This window comes from Panthera onca, chromosome F1, assembly GCF_046562875.1.
Source record: "Panthera onca isolate mPanOnc1 chromosome F1, mPanOnc1 haplotype 2, whole genome shotgun sequence".
Classification (NCBI taxonomy): domain Eukaryota; kingdom Metazoa; phylum Chordata; class Mammalia; order Carnivora; family Felidae; genus Panthera; species Panthera onca.
Genome location: NC_138355.1, coordinates 20030147 through 20051762, shown reverse-complemented (window position 1 = coordinate 20051762; position 21616 = coordinate 20030147). Strand labels below are relative to the sequence as shown.

General features: G+C 47.0%; 1 protein-coding gene across 2 annotated transcripts in view; it reads left to right on the top strand.

The window, feature by feature from the left end:
• Positions 1-21065, top strand: part of TNR (tenascin R) — a 417184-nt gene extending 396119 nt beyond the window's left edge. The window contains exons 21-24 of one of the 2 annotated variants that reach the window (XM_060643572.3): positions 3509-3670; positions 8337-8500; positions 9445-9609; positions 17060-21065. In XM_060643572.3, the coding sequence (XP_060499555.1) occupies positions 3509-3670; positions 8337-8500; positions 9445-9564 (446 nt within the window). In that variant the 3' untranslated portion in view covers positions 9565-9609; positions 17060-21065. Of the gene's footprint in view, positions 1-3508; positions 3671-8336; positions 8501-9444; positions 10454-17059 lie in introns of those variants that run through there. The other variant, XM_060643571.3, reaches the window with a different exon arrangement.
• The last annotated feature ends 551 nt before the right edge of the window (positions 21066-21616 follow it).

The window sequence follows — 21616 nt, the reverse complement described above, 5'->3', positions numbered from 1 at the left end:
GGTGCCAATCCCAGAAAGTGGCGCATCTGTTGCCTCTATCTCCCGCTTGGTTAGATTTTCACAGTGATGTGTACGGGAAGGCAGGGGGACAGGCAAACAACCGGGTTCCACAGCTGTGGTCTCCTTTCTGTGTCCCCATCACCGTCTCACGGGGCCTCACTGTCTTTCTCCTGGCTGCTCGCATGACAGCCCCCCACCCGACCTCCCTGCCCTTCCATCGTCACATGGCCGGCTTCCTCACCCAAAGGTTAGGGTGAGGTTAACCTCATCTGTAAACCCCTTCAATGACTCATCACCACCAGGTGAAAGCCAAACACCTTAGCTAAGGTCAAGGCCCTCTCTAATCTACCTCCAGAGACTGCTCCCCGCCACTAGGCACCCCACCCCTCTCCCCGCCCCCACCCCCATCCATACACACACCAAACTCCAGACATCCATGATCCCTAATGCTTCGTCTGCACGGAACGCTCTCACAGCGACCATGTCCCTCCTCTGGACACCTTGGTGTCCATCTGTGTATATTCAAAGACCTAACTAAACTCCTCTTCCTCCACAGAACCTATTCTGCCCACTGTTCTCACCCTTGGCCTGTGGGACAATTGACCACTCCCTCTTCTGTGGGCCCAAAGCACAGTGGCCATTTTCCTCTCTGTCTCTCTTGACTATACTGCGTAAAGTTCTTTCGGGACTAGGACCACATCATAGTCCTCTTTTAATCCCATTGCCTGTTATGGTGCCTGAGAGAGTAGGTACTTAATGTATAGGTATCAATCAGTCAATTAATGACAAGAATTTATTGAGTACCTATTAGATGCCCAGATCTATGTTTGCTGATGTAGGTAATAAAACTACAAGGTAAGAACGTTGAGAGACAAGTCAAGTGAATAGGAAGTATTTTTACCTTCTAGAAGTTTCCATACAGCTTGGGAGGCCAGTGCAATGCACACAAATCCGTGGGCTCGGCAGACAGGGCTCGTGTTCCCCAGACCTCAGGCACTTAACACCGCTTCCACAATTCTTGCATAATCTGTGAAGTAGCTAAACTACCACACACTTAAATTCCCTCTGTATCGCTTGCTTTATTTAGTTAAATCTACTGTTTGGGGGAAGAAACTTAATAGCATTGCCCAAAATGGCAAGCTAGTTATCATGTGCCAAAATAAAAAGGAGACTTAAAAATTAACACAACGAAAAGGAAACAATATTAATATTATTAAATGACAGTTAAATACGGGGCCCTCAAGGCTGATGCTGCTGGGAGTGGTACAAACAAAGATTAAAAAGTGTTGGGGGCTTACTACCAAGCACTAGAACCAAACAGAGACTGGGAGTCAAGGTTAGGATTAGAGTTAAGGTTCCTCCTTCACCTATTAAGGAAGAAATAGAATTTGGAAATACCTTTCTCCCTATATGTTTAAGGTTATTTAGTAGCCCTTATTCCCAAAGTATTTCTCATATGGTGAGAAAGGCCATCCCGCACTGAGGAACACTATAAACCCACCAAGTACCAAGGAGAAGGCCACAGATAGACAGGGGAGGGGTCAGCTGTGTGGAGGAGGTGCCGACGGATGAGTCAAAAGAAGCAGGAAGGAAGGGGACAAAAAAAGAGGTAAGGCAGGGATCCTTCTGACAGACGCAAACGCAAGAGTAAAGAAACTATCCACCGAGAGGAAAGGTGCAGGTCAGGGAAAGAAGAAAATGAGGTTAGGTGGGTTGAATGAAGGCACATTATGGTACCTAAAGCTGGGAAGAAAAGTCTTGACCTAATGCCATAGGTAAGAGGGAGCCAGTGAGGGCTCTTGAACAGAGGCATGGCCTGGTGAGATATAGTTTGGCAGCAATACTCAGGTTGAGGGTAACTGTGACCCATGGTTTATATCTTAAGTTGGGTTCCCTAGAAGCAGAGCCAGAGACAAGGAGTCTTGTTTAAGTGATTTATTGGGTGAGTGCTCTTAGGGGCAGGGGAACGGAGGAAGCAAGATAGAGCAGGGGAAATACGCAAAACTGTGGTTGTGGTGGGAGACAATCTTCAGTCTCGTCCTCGGGTGAGCATGAGTGCTGGAACATGAATTGCTTCTCATAGTCAGTCCCCACTAGGACAAGGGGGCTGACATTTTGTACCCCCACATTAGGCATTAATGAAAGTCTGCTTCAAGGCAGGGGGGAGGGAGAATGTAGCTGCCAGGAGGAAGTGACTCCTGTTTGGTCAAGTGTTATTATCCAAGAAGAAGGTAGCTGTACGTTGTTACCAGCCAAGATATCTAGCAGCTGGGGGATAGGTCCACCATCTACTGAGGGCATCCGGGCAGGCACACCCAGGATCCACTACACCACACAAGCACGAGGCTAGGGTAGGTTGTGGGTCAGCACCCCAGCAAACAGCCCTCAACTTATAATCAACGTAAAGCTTTAAATCTCAAAGAGGAGAGGGAAGCAGAAAGATCCAGGTGGCCCTCAGCCAATCATTTCGCCTGTGTGGATTTCAACCTCCTTTTCCACAAAGAGATAAACCTAAGCAATGTCTAAATTCCCTTCCATCCCCTCAATTCTTTCATTCTCATGATGGTGTGTGATAGATAGAGATCAGATATGACAGCCAAGCAAGAGGACCTCGGTTCAGTAGGCAGATAGAAATCAGGAGGACTCAGACATCACCAGCAGTGCAAGCTGAGTGGTTCAAATCCTGGACAGGTGGGTCAAAACCAGAAAGTCCCAGAGCACAGCCAGCCAGGGCAAGCAGACAAGGGAATATATATCAGAAAACATTGCTGTGGAGCATGTGGGCTCACAGAGGTTTGCACCTTATGAGAATCCATCAGACCAAGGCCTGGGAAGCTTAGAGCCCAAAGAGAAGCATATGGGGGAACATAGCCACCCAGAAACCAGTGCAGAGGGGGCAATGCAAGCTGTAGCAGGTAGATTAGACAGAAAGGGACTGTGGTCAGGGAGCAGATGGCTATATCTCCTGAGCTGACCAGGGGAGCCCAGGAGGACTGGAGGCTGAGACAGGGAAAGGCAAGGTAACAGAACCTCTTTTGCAGGCCACTGGGCGATGGTAAGATGTCTGGCTCTCCTGGGCCCCTAGTGCCGGTCCTGAACTCCTCTGATCAGTATCTTTACCTCTCTTCACCTTCTCTGACTCCCTAACACTCACACCAAGGATTTAAGCCCATGTAATTAATGCCTTTTATCATTTTTCACCCAACAACACGGTTTGAAGTAGAAGGTGGAAGAGGATGGGGCCAGGAGTCCCGAGGCTCAAGGTTTGTCCATAACTGGGTCAAGACAGGGTGTGAGGACCCCCGAGCTGACCCGTGGTAGAAACCCATCAGCAGACCAGGGCTTGTCTTTTTGCAGGAAAAATTTCTGAGTCTAGCAAGATCTGTTTGGTAAATGACCTGACAAGGCCTGAGGGCTCCCCCTCCTCCTCTATAACATCCGTCTGAGGCCACAGTCCCATTCTCCCTCCCCTTTCCAAAGCCCCTGCATTCTCTGCTCTTCTCCCCAGGGCTGGATAACATACACAGGATCACATCCCAGGGCCGCTACGAGCTGCGAGTGGACATGCGTGACGGCCAGGAGGCCGCCTTCGCCTACTATGACAAGTTCTCTGTGGAGGACGGCAGAAACCTGTACAAACTGCGCCTGGGAGTCTACAATGGCACCGCAGGTACCCCGGCCCCCAAGCAGACAGACCCCAGGGCGTGTGCGAATTCCCTGCTAGCCACAGTGAGGGCGGAGGGCCAGGAGTCCCGGGTGCTGGTCCCGGCTGTCCAGAGCCACTCAGGTGACCTGCAATCAATTTCTAAGGACTTCAGTTTCCTCATCTGGAAAATCATAATAATGATGCCTGCCCTACTGCACAGAGCAGTCAGGAAAAAAAAAAATGCTATCAATGCAGTGAAAATACTTTCAAAGTTTAAAAGAAAAAAGTGCCATGTGAGGGCAAAGGATTATTTTTCTTGTCCAGATTAATCAATATGGGCTCGTATCCAATGAGAGCATAATCAGCTATTGTCTGGCTAGAAATTCCCCCTGCGATGACATCTAGGAAAACCGTCTTGCAACTAATGGAGATAAAGCAGATCCCTCCATACGTTCTGAGATGACCCCCTCCTATCAGCAGTCCTGCCTTCATCCGGTGCAAACAAGAGCACTGGAATGAACCTCGCTGGCCACATTTCTTTTCATTCCTCCACAAGAACCAAGTACACGGTCACGTTTCCTATATAGATTTTTATGACATCTCTACTAAGTAGAACAACCATCTCTATGAGCTCTGTTGCATTAATAGTTTTATCAGAACATAATATCCAGTCTCCTTCTTAGGCTTTGCCAATCTGTTTCCTGGGCTCTATTATAGCACATTTCATAAGACCTGTTTTGCCAAATATTCTACTGTTCGGTACACGGAGTTATTGGTCCTTTCATTAACTCCAATCTTAGGGCTAAATGCTAGTGTATAATTTTAGCAGCATTTTTATGCCTCTTGGAATTAAGAAAATCAGCAAGGTGTTGCCCTTCCAATTACTGCCTCTGTCCAATTATTTCTCTTCTCAGCCAGGTATTGTTACTCCACAGGAAGACACGCTTTGCTATTGTTCACAGTGGTGATTATTCCCAATGGCAGTCAGTCGGATCTGCCTGAAGTGCCCCTAACAAAAATTCCAGTTTGCCACACTTTGGGCATAAAATCGCCATTGAAATGGAGTGTGCTAAACAAGACATCAGACTAAACCATTTCAAAAAAAAATCTGGTACCATCCACTCCCTAAGATTAGAATTGCACCTGCAGAAAAGCAGCTCTTACCCTCCCCATAGGAAGGAAAGCAACCCCTCCCGGTTGCTCCCATGTCCCACCTTCCTCCCCCTCTTCACCTGCTCCAGGCCTCTGCCTCTCTCTGCCTCCATCGGCCCAGCCACCGCTGACTTTACTGCAGCTCTGTCTTGCTACTGGGTCCCATGGGGGGCGGGACTGTTGCTCCACATTGTACTCTCACGTCTCACGGGAAAATCCTGCTGGCAAATTGGCCAATCACCAAAAATTAATTACGGTGTGAGCCCTCCCTTCAAATATTCAGTTCATTTTCCTCAAAAGATGAAAACCCTCACTTACGTAGTCTGCCCCCTTCTCTGCGCAACTCTACCCAATGGTAGAATTGCTTTGTCTAGACCAGAGGTCTCCAGAGGGGAAGAGGTCATCTTCTCTTTCTGGCTTTTACCATTGCCCAATTCCCCTGGCCTTTATCTTGACTTACTGCTCACTTTATTGGCCCTATTGGCAATACCCCATCCCATGTCTTCCAAACCAAGTTTAGCCCCTTCTCTTGTCCCCATTTCTCAAGGCTATAAAAACCCAAGTCTCTAATCAGGACTCTAGATTAGAACTGAAAACTCCAAATCAAGTTATCAATAAGAGGTTCTTGAGCAACCCCTAGATGTTCATTGTACAAGTTATGGGGACCCAAGAGAAACATAAGACATGGCCTCCGCATGAACTAAACATCTATTTCTTTAAAACAATTTTTTAATGTTTATTTATTATTGAGAGACAGAGAGAGACAGAGCATGAGCATGGGAGGGGCAGAGAGAGGGGGAGACACAAAATCTGAAGCAGGCTCCAGGCTGTGGGCAAGCTGTCAGCACAGAGCCTGACGCAGGGCTCGACCTCACAAACTGCGAGATCATGACCTGAGCCGAAGTCAGGCGCTTAACTGACTGAGCTACCCAGGCGCCCCTCTATTTCTTTTAAAAGATCCATAAGGGACACCAGCTCTTGATCTCAGTGTTGTGAGTTCGAGCCCCATGTTGGGTATAGACATTGCTGAAATAAATAACTTAGAAGCATTTTTAATTAAAAACCTTAAAAAGAATCACAAAAGAAATGGTACTCACTTCCAGCTTACTAGGTGCTCATTGGCCTAAGAAGGAGCAACATCTGTCTGGGACCCCAGTGGTGAGGGAAACAGTCCAGAGAAGGCAAACCCTGGAAGAGAAGGCACGGAAGGAGCTGTTACCGTGGAGGAAGGGCAGGCGTGAAGGTCCTTGTTGCCCAGGGCAGGTGTGACTTCAGAAGAACAGAAAGAAGATTGGTAGAGAGTAGGGTGAAGCTGGACCCTGAAGGACCTTAGAAAAGGGGGCCCTCTTACTATGGTGAGCAGGGGAGAGTCCCGGTAGGTCCTGAGACTTTGGGATTTGGGGGCTTTTAGGAAGATCAATGTGACAGCCGTAAACTGGATGAAGTAAATCTGAGTGAAGAACAGACACCAGCTGGCATGAGCTGGTGCATTAATCTTGGTAGGAGATAATAGGAGACTTGACTAATGTCAGGAATTAAGAGAAAGGTATAAATCTGAACAGTGGTTTGAGAGAGAAAAACCAAGACTCACACAATGAATTGAATACATGAGGTGGGTATAAGGCAGAAGTGGGAAGGGGGCCAGATCTGGGGAGGAGACAAAGACCAATGCTGGGATCTATCCCAGACAGCGGCAGGTGACACCAGAGTGGAAGGTGGAGAGAATTGTTCCCGGACAGCAGTGAGGGCAGATTCTAGATTCCAGAGAAGCAAGAGGGAGATGAGAAGATGAGGTGGACAGAGGCAACAGAGGTGAACTGACGGTAAAGAAAGGGTCACTAGACAATAGGACTAATCCAAGAATTTTAATTTTTTTTAATGTTTTATTTTGAGAGAGAGAGGGAGAAAAAGAGAGAAGCATGCATGTGCATGAGTGGGAGAGGGGCAGAGAGAGAGAGAGAGAGAGAATCCCAAGCAGGCTGCATGCTGTTATTCAGAGCTCCAACTCATGAACTGTGAGATCATGACCTGAGCCAAAAATCAAGAGTCGGACGCTTAACTGACTGAGCCACCCAGGTGCCCCCTAAGGATTTTTAAAGATAAAAGATATGAATATGATTTAGTATTGAAGGAATTGAAAATGCTAAATATATATGTATATATATATGCAAATATATAAATATATATGCAAAAAAAAGAAAAAATAAGAAATATTTTTTGCCTTCCTCTGGACCTAGAAGAAATGGGAAAGAATGAATTACAGGCAGTGGGATTATCTCTCAATGGACACAAAGTCTGATCCCCTGTAGACTGGCAGGACAAGATGAAAATGATGGGATAGAGACAGGATATGTTGAGTTGGTGACCCAACTGACCTGAGAGGATCAAACTTCCCCGTAGAATAAAGATCATCCCCTAAGAGCTAAGCTGTGGTGGGAAGCAGTTGAGGCACTGAGTGGCTACCATTGAGTGTGGACTCAGATGCCACAGATGACCCAGAACTATGGTCTCTTGCAGCTTAAAGGGAACTCAGAAGCATCTACAATAATGTCCATTCAATAACATGAGCCCCTTCACGACATATCCAACTATAAATCCCACCAAAAGTTCAGCCAATAGTTATAGATTAATTACAGTTTGATCCCTTGCCTCAATTACTCAGTTCATATGAGTCACCTGCACAACATCCCAACAAGACAATACCCAGCCTTTGTTTACCTCTAAGACTAGAGATCTTACCCCATCTCCAAGCAGTCTGTCCCATATGTGAGCAGCTCCAATAGCTGGGTAACTTTTCCTCCTATATTTAGCCAAAATATGCCTCCTCTCAGTCTCCACCTACTGATCCTCATATCCCCCTCCCCCCCCCCACCATTTACTTTATTTATTTATTTTTACTTAGTAGCCCATGAGATATTTGGAGATAGTGATCGCAGCCCTTGTCTCCCATTGAACCTGCTCTTCCCCAAGATACAGCCCTGGTTTTCCCAACCACTTCTCTGCCGTGGTGAAGATTTTCTCATCATGCTTTCTCCTCTGGACAGGAACTCTAGCTTGCTGAGATCCCTGTTTACATGTGGCATCATGTTTTGTGGCACATGTGTGGTTTGGGGTATGGGTTGACCAGGCCTAATAAACCACGGAGAAGGCCACACCATGGATGCATGGTGGTAACCCAGACTGGTCGCGTCACCATGGCTCATGCCTATCTCCTGTGAAGATACAGGAATACAGTGCAGGCCTGGAGGAAACAGACAGGGGTGGTGAGGTGAACTGAGAGGACACAGCTCTTAGCAGAGGGTCAGAGGGATGAGGAAATGAGTAGCAGAGAGCAGCATGGAGAGTTGCTGACCCAGGGGGTAAGGGGGAGTATGAGTTCAGTACAGCCAGGCTGAGGAAATGGGTAGAAATGGGGGAGGAGGTGAACGGAAAGTCCCTTAAGTGGAAGCTAGGTTTGTTGGGAGTGGGTCAAATGTCCAGAAAATGCTGACAAAAGAGTGACAAATCAGACAGCCTTACAAAAACATCTTTGTTACAGGGGACTCCCTCAGCTATCATCAGGGACGCCCTTTCTCCACAGAGGACAGAGACAATGATGTTGCAGTTACCAACTGCGCCATGTCATACAAGGGGGCCTGGTGGTACAAGAACTGCCACCGGACCAACCTCAATGGGAAATATGGAGAGTCCAGGCACAGTCAGGTAGGTGAGGCTCTGCCCCAGAGCTGTGGAACCCACTGTCCCTAAGCTTTATGTTCTAAATGCACAACTGGGTCTTACATTTCCCTTTATAACAACAAAAAAAAAAAATAGTCTTGAGAAAGGACTATCATGAAGAGGGAGATAATGTAGGCCCTGGAATAAGGGCAGGACAAAGTAGACTCCAGTGGAGGGAAAGAAAACTATCTGGACTCAGGAGCCAGAACTCACCCAGAGAAGCCCTGGACAACCAGTCACATTCCATTTCGTTTCCTCATCTAAATGATCCCAACAACCCCATGGAGAGATTGTCAATTTTAGGGACAGCTTACAGGCTCAGCTTCATCTTAAGAAGGGTCCCAGGAAAAGAGAGATCAGAACGCCAGTGTAAACTGGACTATGCCTCCCCATTAGAGACTACAAGTCCACAGACTGGGAAGAGTGATGGGTTGACCAACAGGACCAACTGGGACTTTCCCAGTTTTAGCAACGAAAGGCCAGCAGTGAGGGAAATCCCTTAGCCCCGAGCAAATCAAGATGCTGGGTCACCATAGGTGGAAACCGCCTGACTGTCCCATCAGGAGTGAGCAGTCAGACACAATTATTCTCTTCAAAATGCTTGTATGCTATTGGGATTTTGAAATTCAACACTGATAACTGGTGCATGTAAATCCTGAAAGCCAAAACATTAGAGCTGGCAGTAAGAAATGACCTGAAGGGCAGCCCTAATGAACACCCAGGCCACAGGCATGTTTAGAAAGAAAAGCTGGAAAGAGACCCCGCTCCTTTGACCTTATGAGGGAGCCGGACCGCAAAGCTTCACATTAATGAAAAATGGCTAAATCCACATCTTGGATTCCCCGCTCCTGCTGTTCTCCTCCTTTTCAAGCTGGGTGCTCCCTCTGGAGGGAGGCGGTGACTGACATGCTCATCTGTCTCCTTCCCAGGGGATCAACTGGTACCATTGGAAAGGCCACGAGCTCTCCATCCCTTTTGTGGAAATGAAGATGCGCCCTTACAGCCACCGTCTCACGGCGGGGAGGAAACGGCGGTCCTTGCAGTTCTGAGCAGTGGGCGGCCGCGGGCCAGCTGACCTTCTCTGTCATCTGTTTGTATCTTATAATATGAAACAAGGGGTGGGGGGTAAGAGTAATGTGCTTTGCAACATGTTAAGGGTGTTTGAGGAAGCAGGCCGCAGCTGCTCGTGGTTTCTGCTGTCCCGGGCCTGGCCCTCGGCCTCCATTCTCCCTCCCAGCCAGTCATCCGGAACCTTCCCCTCTTTTCCCACCAAGGAGGGAAAGTGTGAAATATTTTTTTAAAAGACCGATTTAAAGGCAAGTCCTGGAGTCAGATTGCTATGGCAACGGGCCTTCTTTTCCTGCCCTCCTATGAGTTGCCCTTCCCTTCCAGGTATTTGTGCTCTGGTCACTGCCTTGGATGGCCAGGTTCTCTCACCAGCCCACGGCAGAAGCCTCGGCACGAGAGCTCCGCCAACAGCTCCCCGTAAGAGGAAACAGATGAGTCTCACTGCATCCCAACAGCCCAAGTTCTTTTTAATGGGCCAAAGATTCTCATTTTCTGACACTCTTACCAGCCCAGTGTCCTATTACCTTCTGAGATCAGTGGCCTCTTTTCCAGCCCCAATCAATCCTGTGCCTACCGCCCTCCGACCTTTAGATGCCCACGGCCCCACGAGCCCAGCCACTGTTTGCTCTGGACTCTGGTTCCCAAGGCATTGCCCACACCTGGCCCTGGGCTGTACAGTGGCTGTGTCCCTGAGGGTCTTAAGTCACTGCCCCCTCTCTCAGGTCAGACAGACAGCAACTTCCTTTGTGGGTGAAAGGGGGAGATGGTTGTAGATTTAGTGCTTCGGAGTCACACAGTGAGGAAAGGACAAAAGAAGTAGAAATCAAGGCATCTGCCATTTGAGATTACAGGTCCCGTGGGAAACACAGATCCTACCTGGCTCTGTTTTCTTTTTTCTGGTCCTATGTGTCATGGACCTTTTTTTTTTTTTTTTCTGAATTGCAAACAGAAGACCTCGTTTCCATCTTCAGCCAGGCTCAACCTTAATGTGGGTGGCTTAATAAGAGTCAGAAGGAGAAGTTATAGGACCAGCCAGCCATTCCCCTGACTGATTATTCCTGGAAAAAGGTGAAATTCGGCGTGGGGGTGGGGGTGGGGGTTCTCTATTTTGGTCCCGCGGGAAATAGGAATGACCCCTTTAATGAGTTGACATCATGAGAAGCCTCTCTCCATCTTCTTTTATTATTCTGCCTTTGAAAGGAAAAATGAAAAGTGCCAGAGGAAATTACATCTGGAAATCCAAAGGTGAAAAGGGGAGGACTGTAGGCCCACCTCCCACGTTATGAGATGTGCTTCTCTTCACTACCATGATTTGATTTTTAAGCCCAAGAGAGCTGGAGGCTCTAGAAACCATGACCCCTCGACTTCTCCACATCAAATGTCAGCTGCAGCCATCCCTGTAGCATCCACCAAAATCCACACCCAGTGCCCTCGCTGCCTTCCCCCTTTCCTCTCCTTTTCCTCAAGGCCCCCAGCTCTGTTTCCTGTAGTGCCTGCGTTCAGCCAAACTAGGGCATCTTGTTCCTTTCCCAGCCTGTGGCTGGAAGAGCCTGAAAGTTAGCATCTTGCTAATGGAACAACTACACTGTAACCAAGCCCTGATCACCAGGGAAGGACAGCCCCTCGGGCTGCTGATCACACTCCTGGTGTCTTAAGGATGAAGTCAGCTGCCACCAGCGACAGGCTCTCCTTTAGCAGCCCTCCGAGGCCTCATGCTCTGCTCTGCGGGGACGTGACTGACAGACCCGACTGACAAACCCAGTGTTGAGAAATGGAAGTCACGACGCCATTTCTCAGTTCAGCGGGGGCTTCAAAAAGAACTAGGAGGAGGAGGAGGAGGAAGGAGAAACAATCCTTTCAAGAAACCCATAAGTTAAAGGAGATCCAGCTAGAGAGTGGGACACCTGGCCATAGTATGGAGCATGCCAAAAGGAAGCTGGGAGCTGAGGCAGAGGTCCACCCCGGCCATCTTGTTGGCCCTGTGACATCAGGGAGGCTGTTTTCTCTCTCTGGGCCTCTGTTTCCTCTCCTGTTGAATCAAAGCTTAGACTAGAATGGCTACTAACTTCCTTTTCAGTTTTGATAGTCAGTAATGCTAGTTTCTGATCTGAAAATCTAAGTATAATTGGGCATTGATGAGAAAGCACAATTAAGTAATGAAAATTCACCAGAAGCCCTGCTTTATTGAAAGGAAGGAAGGAAGAAGGAAGGAAGGAAGGAAGGAAATAAGGAGGGAGGGAGAAGGAAGGAAGGAAGGAAGGAAGGAAGGAAGGAAGGAAGGAAGGAAGGGAAGGAGGGAGAAAGGAAGGGGAGAAAGAGGGAGGGATGGAGGGAGAAGGAAGGAAGGAAGGAAGGAAGAAAGGTTGGTTTAGAAGTCATAAATAAAACACACACACAAGAAAAAATTTTTCAGAAGAGGCAATGCCAAGTAAGAGGCTGAACTCATTTTGTGCATAAAAGCAGAGCCCAGGGGCCTGGGTGGTGCCCGTACAGCCTACCTCGTCCAGGAAACTGAAACAAAGAGCTTATGAGTCCTTGTGTGGTCAATTCAGGTGAAAGCCAAGAAGTATCAGTGGAAACCAAAAGCTGCCTTTCATTATAACCATTTTACCCTATGGAACATTTTTATAAATAGTATCAGCAGCAATGCCTGAATTCTTTTCAAAAACTTTTAAAGCAAGAAAGGGACTTCAAAGATTAACTCGCCCAATCTCCTATAAAAGGATGTATAGATTCCTTTTATTAAATTGAGTGATTTTCTCACGAGCTTTCACCATTTTCAAGAGACACTGTGCCCTATTCTCTCCCCAAGACCCATGATCAACTAAACTGAAAGCTTCTTAACTTTACTCACTGATTCCTGCTTATCTCGTTCCTCCACATTTGTGTTCTTCCCAAAGGTGGGTCCAGTAAGCAATACTCACAAGGCACTGACCTAAGCATACCAGTTTCCCTCGAGGGACCCTCAAGGAATAGAATTGGACCCTGCCCAGAGGCTATTTAACTGCAGGATAAGGATTTAATCCCAATCCTAATTACAGGCACTTACAAACGGATAAAACGTACCAATGACTAGATCCAAGATCCAGACAGTTTTTCCTTTTTGCATTTCCCCATCAGATAAAGACAGTTCCCTACAGAGTAACTCACATTCTCCAGAGTTCTTTGGAGAGTAAAGGAGGTGGGTATAAGAGTGGGGGGAGGGCGAAGGTGGGGGAACAAATCTGTGGAAAACTCCTGCCTTTAGACTGGATTTAAGTGGAGGAGGGCGACTTGCTAAGTGTGGCCACGAGGTGGCGATCACCACCCCCAGCCACCATCTATAACTATGAAACATGGTGGGAGTTGAGGACAGCAAGCTCTTTGGGGTTTCCAGAAGAACTCACATCAAACCAAGATTCAGGAAAACCTGAAAACTGATTTGCACAGGAGGTTGAATTGTAAAAGAACAAAAATGGCAGCAAGGAAGTGCAGAGCAAACTTCCACAAATAGTTAAACCCACCGCGCCCCCACTCAGCTGCTTGTGAACTGGTAAGACACCTCCCACCCTCTTCCCTGGAAACCAACCAGCTCTCTGCACACTGAAAACTGTTATTTCACAGACAAACCTAAAAACCCAAGGTTGCCAGTGAGCTCCGTGCCAAACCAAACAACCCTCATCCCGTTTGTACTTTGAAAATCCCATCTCGGAACAGAGCTGTAGATTATGGGACACTAGGTCATTATGGAATCTTTTTCAAAGAGCTCATTTAAAAGCATCAGTTGAGAAAGGGTTTATGAGTTCCTCTTTGTCTTTTCCTCTGGAGAAAAAGTGGAACCTGGCAGCTGCAGATGCGCCAAGCTGAGGAGGCTGAAGTAGACTAGCCCGTGACCCAGACTTGCACGTATTCCTGGGCCATGAAAACAATTTTCTTCTTCTTCTTCTTCTTTTTTTTTTTAACCTCCCCCGAAATTTCGGCTCAGGAAGAACCACTTATTCGGGGTACATGCTTGCTTTCTATCATCAGACTCCTAGTCAGTCTAATTCCTCACTTCCATTTCTTTCCCTCCAAAGGGGGGCACTCTATTTGCATCTCACTGGTCCTAAAACTTTGAAAAGGAAAGATTCAAACCTCAGTTTAGTTTCAATAATCCCACAGAAGATGGAATAATTTGTTCATTTGCTTCAAACCGGCCAAGGCCGTGGGACCTCAGAGGCCTGGGGCGGGAGTGGTGAAGTTTGGGAGTCTGCCTCTTCCACAAAGCTCCAGATGCCAGGAAGTGGCCAACTCAGCTCCACCCAAACCTCCCTGGGTGGCCCATCTTTCTCCAGGTGACAATGACAGAGAGGTTCTGCACTCAGGGAAGGCGACACACAGGGCTGGCTTCCGGGTTCTGCCTGTAGCTTCTGTCTGGCTATACCTCCGGGTCCTTTGGCCACATTCCTGAACATCTTTGACTAAATGTTGCCCCAGACCTTTGTCTCTCCCATAACCCCACCCCAACACAAATGTGACCGAGTCTCCCTCAACTGTAGTCCAGCATTGAGGTGCCACCAGGCCAAATGAGAATTCACAGACCAGATGAAACTTCCAAAAGCAAGTAGGGAAAAAGCTCTAGTGCGCTGGGAGTGGGTGTGTTGTGTACATTCAGGTCCGGTTTGAAAGAAGGGCTCTGGTTCACCCTAATTGTAGCCACATTAGATTTGCTTGTGTCCATTCTGTGTTCCTCAAGCCTTGGGAAACGGCTGGGAAGAAGAAAACACATAGAACATAATACAATACAATACAATACAATACAATACAATACAATACAATACAATACAAGCATATGGATGATTGGAAACTAAAAGCAAGCCTCTAGGGATGGCCCACAGTCGAAGGACAGAGAGCAAGTGTGAGGGACCCTGCTACAGGGACCCGCATCCTTGACTTCTGGTCTCACCTCCCACCAGAGCACCTGTCAGTTCACCCTTTTCACCTGAGGAGAAACTAAGGCACCAGAGGCGTACTGCCGAAGAAAATGAGAAGAGAAGGGCTCTCTTTGCTTGCTCAACCAGTCCTGCCTGGACCTCCTTCATGGCACCCACTGGCCTGATTTGCCATTTCTAGCATTTGTGATTCACGTTTCAAGGTCACCCCTTGCCTGAAGCATGACTTCATTGCACCTGCAGTATTTCATTGTCCAAATGTCCTTGGCAAACCTCACAGTCTTTGGACAGCGTTGCCTTTTCTCCAAACCGGAAATCCTCCCTCCCTCCCTCCCAAGCTTAATAAGGCTGTTGCCGAGTATCCAAATAACACAGCTCTTGTTCCTCAGACAAGCTCTGCCCCCTCTGTAGACTTGACAAAACAGCTCCTCATTTTCGACCGTGAGGCTGGGCTGAGGCTAAATTTCCAGCTCAGAAACATGTAACCCTTTTCAGTCTCACCGATCGGTTCTTACAGGTATTGGCATTGGTTCATTGGCACGGGGGGGCTCATGGGAGGTAGAGGAAGCATCCCAGAGGCTGGGAACACCTAAGCCACAGAGAGGATTTGGGTCCGGATGTATGGCCAGGAGGCAAAGCACAGATGGGAACTATTGTTTTCTTCCTATTCCTGGTTTAGCACCCTCAGGGACACCCTGTGTTGCTCTGTAACACCGGATGCTAATGTGTTCAACACCTCCTTTAAAAGGCAAACGTTGGGAACATACCTTCAGAGCTAGAGAGGACTGGAGGCCACCTACCCTGGCCGTCTCATTTCATACTTCCGGAAACAGAGGCCCCGAAAGGTTAGGCAACCTGCCCAAGGTCACACAGCTAATCAGTAACAGAGCTGAGATCCTATCCGGCAGAGGCCTTTTAATATTTCTCTCCCCAAGTGAAGACCAAGAGACATGGCATTACTGCACTCCTACTACTTTCCAGATACTGCGCTAGGAACTTTACATATGTCACTTCATGAAACCCTCACCACAACCCTGACTCAAGTTTAACCATTCTACAGATGAGGGAATGGAGGCACAGAAAGGTTTGGTACCATGCCCAAAGTCACAGAGTCACTAAAGAGAGCTATCATCAGAATCTCCCTAATTCCAAAGCCCTTGTTTTTGCTACTTCAGAAGGCTGCCACCCCTTCTACTTGTTTAGCCTCACGGCCGCCATCTTGGATTTGTTAATGTTTGTACAAAGGGGCTTATGATGCCACTTCCCTCTGTCTTTTAAGAAAAGGGAATTCTTGAGTTGTTTTTGCCACATCCTCCAGGGGACCTTTAACCTTACCGTCAGAAGTAAGAAGCATCCTAACAGCTTTTTCCTTTTCTTTTTTTTCCTCTTTTTTTTTTTTTTTTTTTTTGTTTGTTTTTAATTGGGAAGTAAGAAAAAGATTTACAGCAAGTCGGTAGCAGACAGAAAAGACCAGGACACAAGCACTATTTCCCCCAACACCACTCCTTTGGGAATATAGTGGCCTCTTTCCCACCCAACTTTAGAAGAGTAGGAAATTCCAGAGTCATTCTCCTCAAACTGGGAGGACAAGATTGGCAAGACTGGGGAGAATAAATACAGCACATGTTCCCTTGGGCACCAGTTTCACTCCAGACTTTTAGAGGAAAGGAGTTACATGATTCATATATTGAAACCAATACAGACAGTATCAAATGCAGAAATCCCATGAATCTTTAGGTTCAAATCAGCAGGCTGCAGACTGATTTGGGCTCTTTCCTCCCAGACTTTCATGGGTACGATCAAAGTGTCCCAGGGTTGTGGTGAGGGTCAGTGAAAGCTTTGGGGAATGAGGCTCGAAGAAGGCAGGAGACTAATGTTACTTATTCCCCTCTTCCCTCATCTCTCTAGTGTGCGGGGTGGTCTCAGAGGACAGTTAGGTACAAACTCAGCTCTCTCTGCCACATTAGGGAATTTAGAAGGAAATTAGTACTTGGTAAATAGTATTTTTGGCTGCCAGGCCCAAACTCCAGAAATTAATGCCTTCCTCTTAATTGAACGCCACTTATGTATAAAGGAATAGATTTCCCCAAGACAGAACTCTGAATTTTATGGTCCTCTTCCACGTGGAGGCTGCAGGGGCAGCAGAGATATTTACATGTTAGATGCAGCAGACGCCATGGTTTCTACAAAAATGGCAGCCAAGTAAGTGCCCACCTACCTACCCCCTTTCCCTGCCCATGCCCTCTAGACTCACACCCTGGTCCCACAGACTCAAGGCTCAGAATCTGGATGAGTTACTATTAATACCACTGACCCCTCCTTCCTATCCTTCACACAGACACAGCCATCCGGTCATTCTTCCCTCGGTTACGCCCCAGGCCCATAGGAACCCCTGGGTACCCTGAGCAAGTCACTGTGACTTTGAGGGAGCTGTTATCTTGGGCCCGGGGAACCTGAAACCCACCCTGGTGGTCTCTAGATCGTTGTCCTGAGAAACCATAAACACCAAGTCCTCCGATGCCCTCGAATTTGAGTTTGTCGTTTTAACCTTTAACAGCCTTTTCAGGTAAAAATAACAACGACCAATTTACCGACTTTGTAGCTACGCTGTGCTCGGGAAAAGCATTTGCTTCAAAGAAAGATGGGAAGAAAGAAAGAAAAAAAAAAAACCAAGAAGCAAAAGGGAGTACCTACTCCTCAGGCAATGTACACTTTAATGAACTGAAATAAAAATAAAAACAGAGGAAGGGAGAAGAGATACCAACTTGCCCCATCCTTTCCTGGCACTGTAGCTCAAAGACTGGAATCTCCACTTGTTAACCATTGTTAACTAGTATTTTTAGTCCTGATTGCTTTTAGCCTCTGTATAGTTCCTTTTTTAAACACATTTTCTATACATCAATAAAAGATCCTGAAGGAGTGGTATGCATCTTCCAAGTCCTGTGGGGAATTATGGAGGCATGCCTTTCTTAATGACCGGCCTGCCTTCTTGGCTCTGGGCCTCCTCCCCTCAGCGTTTACCCACCACTGCTACCAAAATGTCTTCTCTGCATCACCCTGTTGTGTTGGCGGCTGTCATCACTGAAGGTCCTGCTACTCCACCTGTGTCCCTTGCCTTCCTTGATCCTATTGTCTCACTGTAGCCTCGCCTTCTCTACCCTCCTCTTCCCGCCACCTACCCTTCCTCCCTCTGCCACTGTCTCTCTCTCTTTCTCCTCTGCCTCCACCCAGTCTGAATTCTTCCTCTCACCGGTTGCTTTCACCCACAGAAAAGGTCCCTGACGAGTGGTCACTTTTGCTGGATGCCCCAGCATCACCCAGATTGGTCCAGGCTATGGTTTGGAGCCCTCGATCAGCCACAAAGACTGACTTGCTGTCCGGTTCCCTCAACCCTGGAGCGCCCAGTGGTAGTAGCCGCATCTCCAAAGCTCTAGTGCCATCTATGGGCACTGGCGGAGAATATTTAATCGTCTTAACTTGCCCAGCCTGTCTGCCTTCAGTAGCTGAGTCTCCAGCTCCTGTGACCACCTGCCTCTCAGGCTTGGTCACCTGAAAAACATTCCCCCTTTCCCTCCCTTGAAAATGAGCGCGGTGCACATTGTGAGATCAACTCTCACCTCCAGGTCATATAGGTAACACCCAGCCAGGTGATAGCCTGGAAGAGCAGGGGTATGAGGGAAATTTCCATCGGGCTCAGTTCCACAAGAACACAAAGCAGAAGTGTAGAGACAATAACAGAGCGTAGTTGGGGCCCTGAACCCAGACAAGCCCTCTCCCCCACTCGAGGTGGAGGGGCATTCCAGGAGACTACCTGGGGGACAGTCCACCTGGCTGTGTCTTATGACAAGAGAAATTACCCAGGGGGGAAAGGTGAGGAGGGAACAATAGCACGAATAAGAGTCAGAGGGCATTTCTTCTGGTATTTTCTAGGCTCCAGCAAGCCTCTTCCCAACCCTGGGCCATGTAAGAGACAGGGACAAAATCCCAGCTTCCAGCTACATGGCGGTCTCCCACTGAAGCTCCTGCCCTTCCCCAGCAGCGGGACGGACACTTTTGCAGCCCATTCCCTGCGGCTCATTTCCTCTTCCTCCATCATTTCCTAAAATACAGATTTCTGTGATAGCAGCAAGAGAGGCCATTTAAAAACAGTCACATTTCCTGGTCCCGTTTTAAACAAGCCGCCCCGGAAACCCATACCTGAGGACTGACCATTGTCATGTGCAGATAAAACCCATCACCTGAATCTCGTTCCTGCATGTTAAATGGGCAACGGGAACTAGACATATACAGTGGAACATAAAGGAATTTCAGTCATTAGTATTTATTCCTGAGGCAGCTGAATGCTAACATTATGTTTTCACTTAAATGAGTATGATTCACCCATTGCTTAAGACCTCTGGGTGCATTTACAATGATCTGAACACAGATTTAATTATTGCTGTGTTGTGGGAACTAAGGACTGCCACAGGGAAAATTAAAAGTGGATTATTAAGCAAGAGAAATGTTAGCAGCATTAGTAATCAGTGCAATTACCAAGAACCCAACGTAAACACAGTAGCGTCTTCTCTCCCGTGATGACCCGAGTGGCCCTGGGGACATGTGCCTCAGCAGCCACCTCTTTACCTGTCAGCAGTAAGACATCATTAAGAAATAAGGGCTCCTGGGACCTGTATCTCTCCTCTCATGTGATATGCACACTACACTTCTCTGCCCAGCCTTTCAAAGAATCATAAAAAGGACATGTATTAGACTCGTAAATCCTCACATAACAACGTCTCTTGTTCCTCTTCTCTCATCTCCCCACATGAGTTCATTGAACACCTACCACGGACCAGGCCCAGCACTGGCTCTGGGTGGACAGGGACGAAAGCCTGGTCCTTCCTTGAAGAGACAGAGTCTCTTTTTGCCTCATTCCGTTTCCATCTACTTGCACCACACTCCCTACTCCCCAGCCCAGATAGTCCACACGTATGTGGATGAAGCCCTTCGCGTCAAACATTTTAAAATAGGTTCGAGAAAATTTTCCAAATTTATGTTTCCGTGTTCGTGAGGAACGGAGACGAGATGTACAGTAAAAGAATTCAGTTAATTAGGAGGAGGGTTGTCATTTCAATATTGACAATATTCTTTTTTAAACCTAGGCCTATTTCAAACACTTCAAATACTAAGAAAAGTGGCAATTAAGGAGCTTTGGATTCAAAGAGAAGCTTTTTGAATCCAAAAAGCTCACAGAACATTCTCAAAGGACTGATTACTATAGAATCTTCCATGGTTGGGAGAGCAGAGGGGAGGGAGGGCATTCCAAAAGGCTCTGATACTTTAAGATGTTGATGCCCTTTAATGCCTTAAATGAGAAATGCTATGATCAGAGATCATGGCCAAACACTCATTCATAGCTTGTGTGAAAGCTTTGGGTCTACTCTTCATGACAAACAATAAGCCCTTTGGAGGTTTCTGGGAAATAAGCGTAAATAACAAGAAATGCAGCAACAATTATGAAAATTTGATATGCTAGCTGTACAGGAAATTTAAAGATCCAAGAAAAACAGTGAGAACGATGAAAAAATGTATAAATTACGTCTGTGCCCAGGCAGTACCTGGCGTGATTTGTGACCCACACTCACTTTTTATGACTTTTTTTCCCCATAAATAAAACCCACAGAGGAATAACCAAAACTTATATTTACAACCAAAGCTACACGGAAACAATGACAACCTGGGTTGTTATGAAAGACAACTTGGCTGACTTATTGACACCGGAGAGTGAGGAATCACTGAAGAAATCAAGGTGGAACCATCTGTCCTCCTCTTCGACCCCCCCAACCCCCATCTTGTGCCATTTAAAGACCTTGAGAGGTATTCGTGTAAATTTAGTCTTCAACATTTCTCTTCCAAAGAAACGACCCGAATTTTAACTCCATTTGAAACATCCATGCTTGCCACAAGGCAGGGTTTTAATACAGCAGGGCTATTGGCATTTTGGTCAGATGGTTCCTTGTTGTGGGAAACTGTCCCGTGCATTGCAGAGTCCTTAGCAGCATCCCTGACTCCTCCCCGCCACAATCCAGAGGACCACCACTGTCCTACAACCAAAATATCTCCGGATACTGCCGAATGCAGTTTTGCCCTGGGGTGGGGGACAAAATCTCCCTCAGTTAAGAAGACAGTGAGTAGGGAGATTTATCACGAAAATGAGATGACTTCAATCCAGAGACTGTTGAAGCAACATTTTAAGAACCCAGCTCATTTCAATCCAAAAGACAAAAGAGCCCCCCAAATGGAACACTGCTGTAGCTTTTCTATTGAATTTTTCATAAGAGTTTCTAAATGTTTGGAAAGCATGTGTCTGTGTCTTATTTGTAGTTATTTTGTTGGAATCACTCTTGGTATTTTGGTGGTACGAGATTAGATTCCAAGGTAGGGAGGAGAATTTATAAGACGGTGCTTCCAGGAGATGAGAGGTTGACCCTGGTTCAATTTGTCATGGCTGTCCAGGAATCAATTACATTTCAAATCAAGGGTCACTTGTAAATTAGACCTTTCGGCTCTGTTGCTTCACCTGATGGACAATAATAAATGGTGTTGATTGTTTAAGATCTCTAAATACCTCACAGTCTTATACGGCCTGAGATTTCTTTAGGAAAAAAAAAAAATGAGATCAAGGGTATGTTAGTCACCAACGACAGGAGGAAAGGAAGATGTCCCAAAATTCTGCCTAGGTTCAAGATTCTTATCAACTGAACAAGGAAAGCCAGTATCATTGCCCGTGTCCACAGGAGACTGTGGATATCAAAGTCACATGCCTAAGAGAGTGCTCCGTGATGTTAGGGGAAGCAAAGGGTTAACTTCACACACACACACACACACACACACACACACACACACACACACACATACACACACACACACACACACATAACCCACCCAGAAAACTTTGTGGCAAAAGAAGAAAATAGATAGCTGTCCATGAAAGAAACCTACTGCCTTGCCAGCATGGGGCAGAGGACACCCACCACTGAACCGCTTTACCCAGCTCACCATCCCAAACAAGCACTTCCAGGACCCAAGAAGGGGGATGCAAGGAGGGATGCCATTTTTACTTCTAGCATTTTCAAAAGACTCG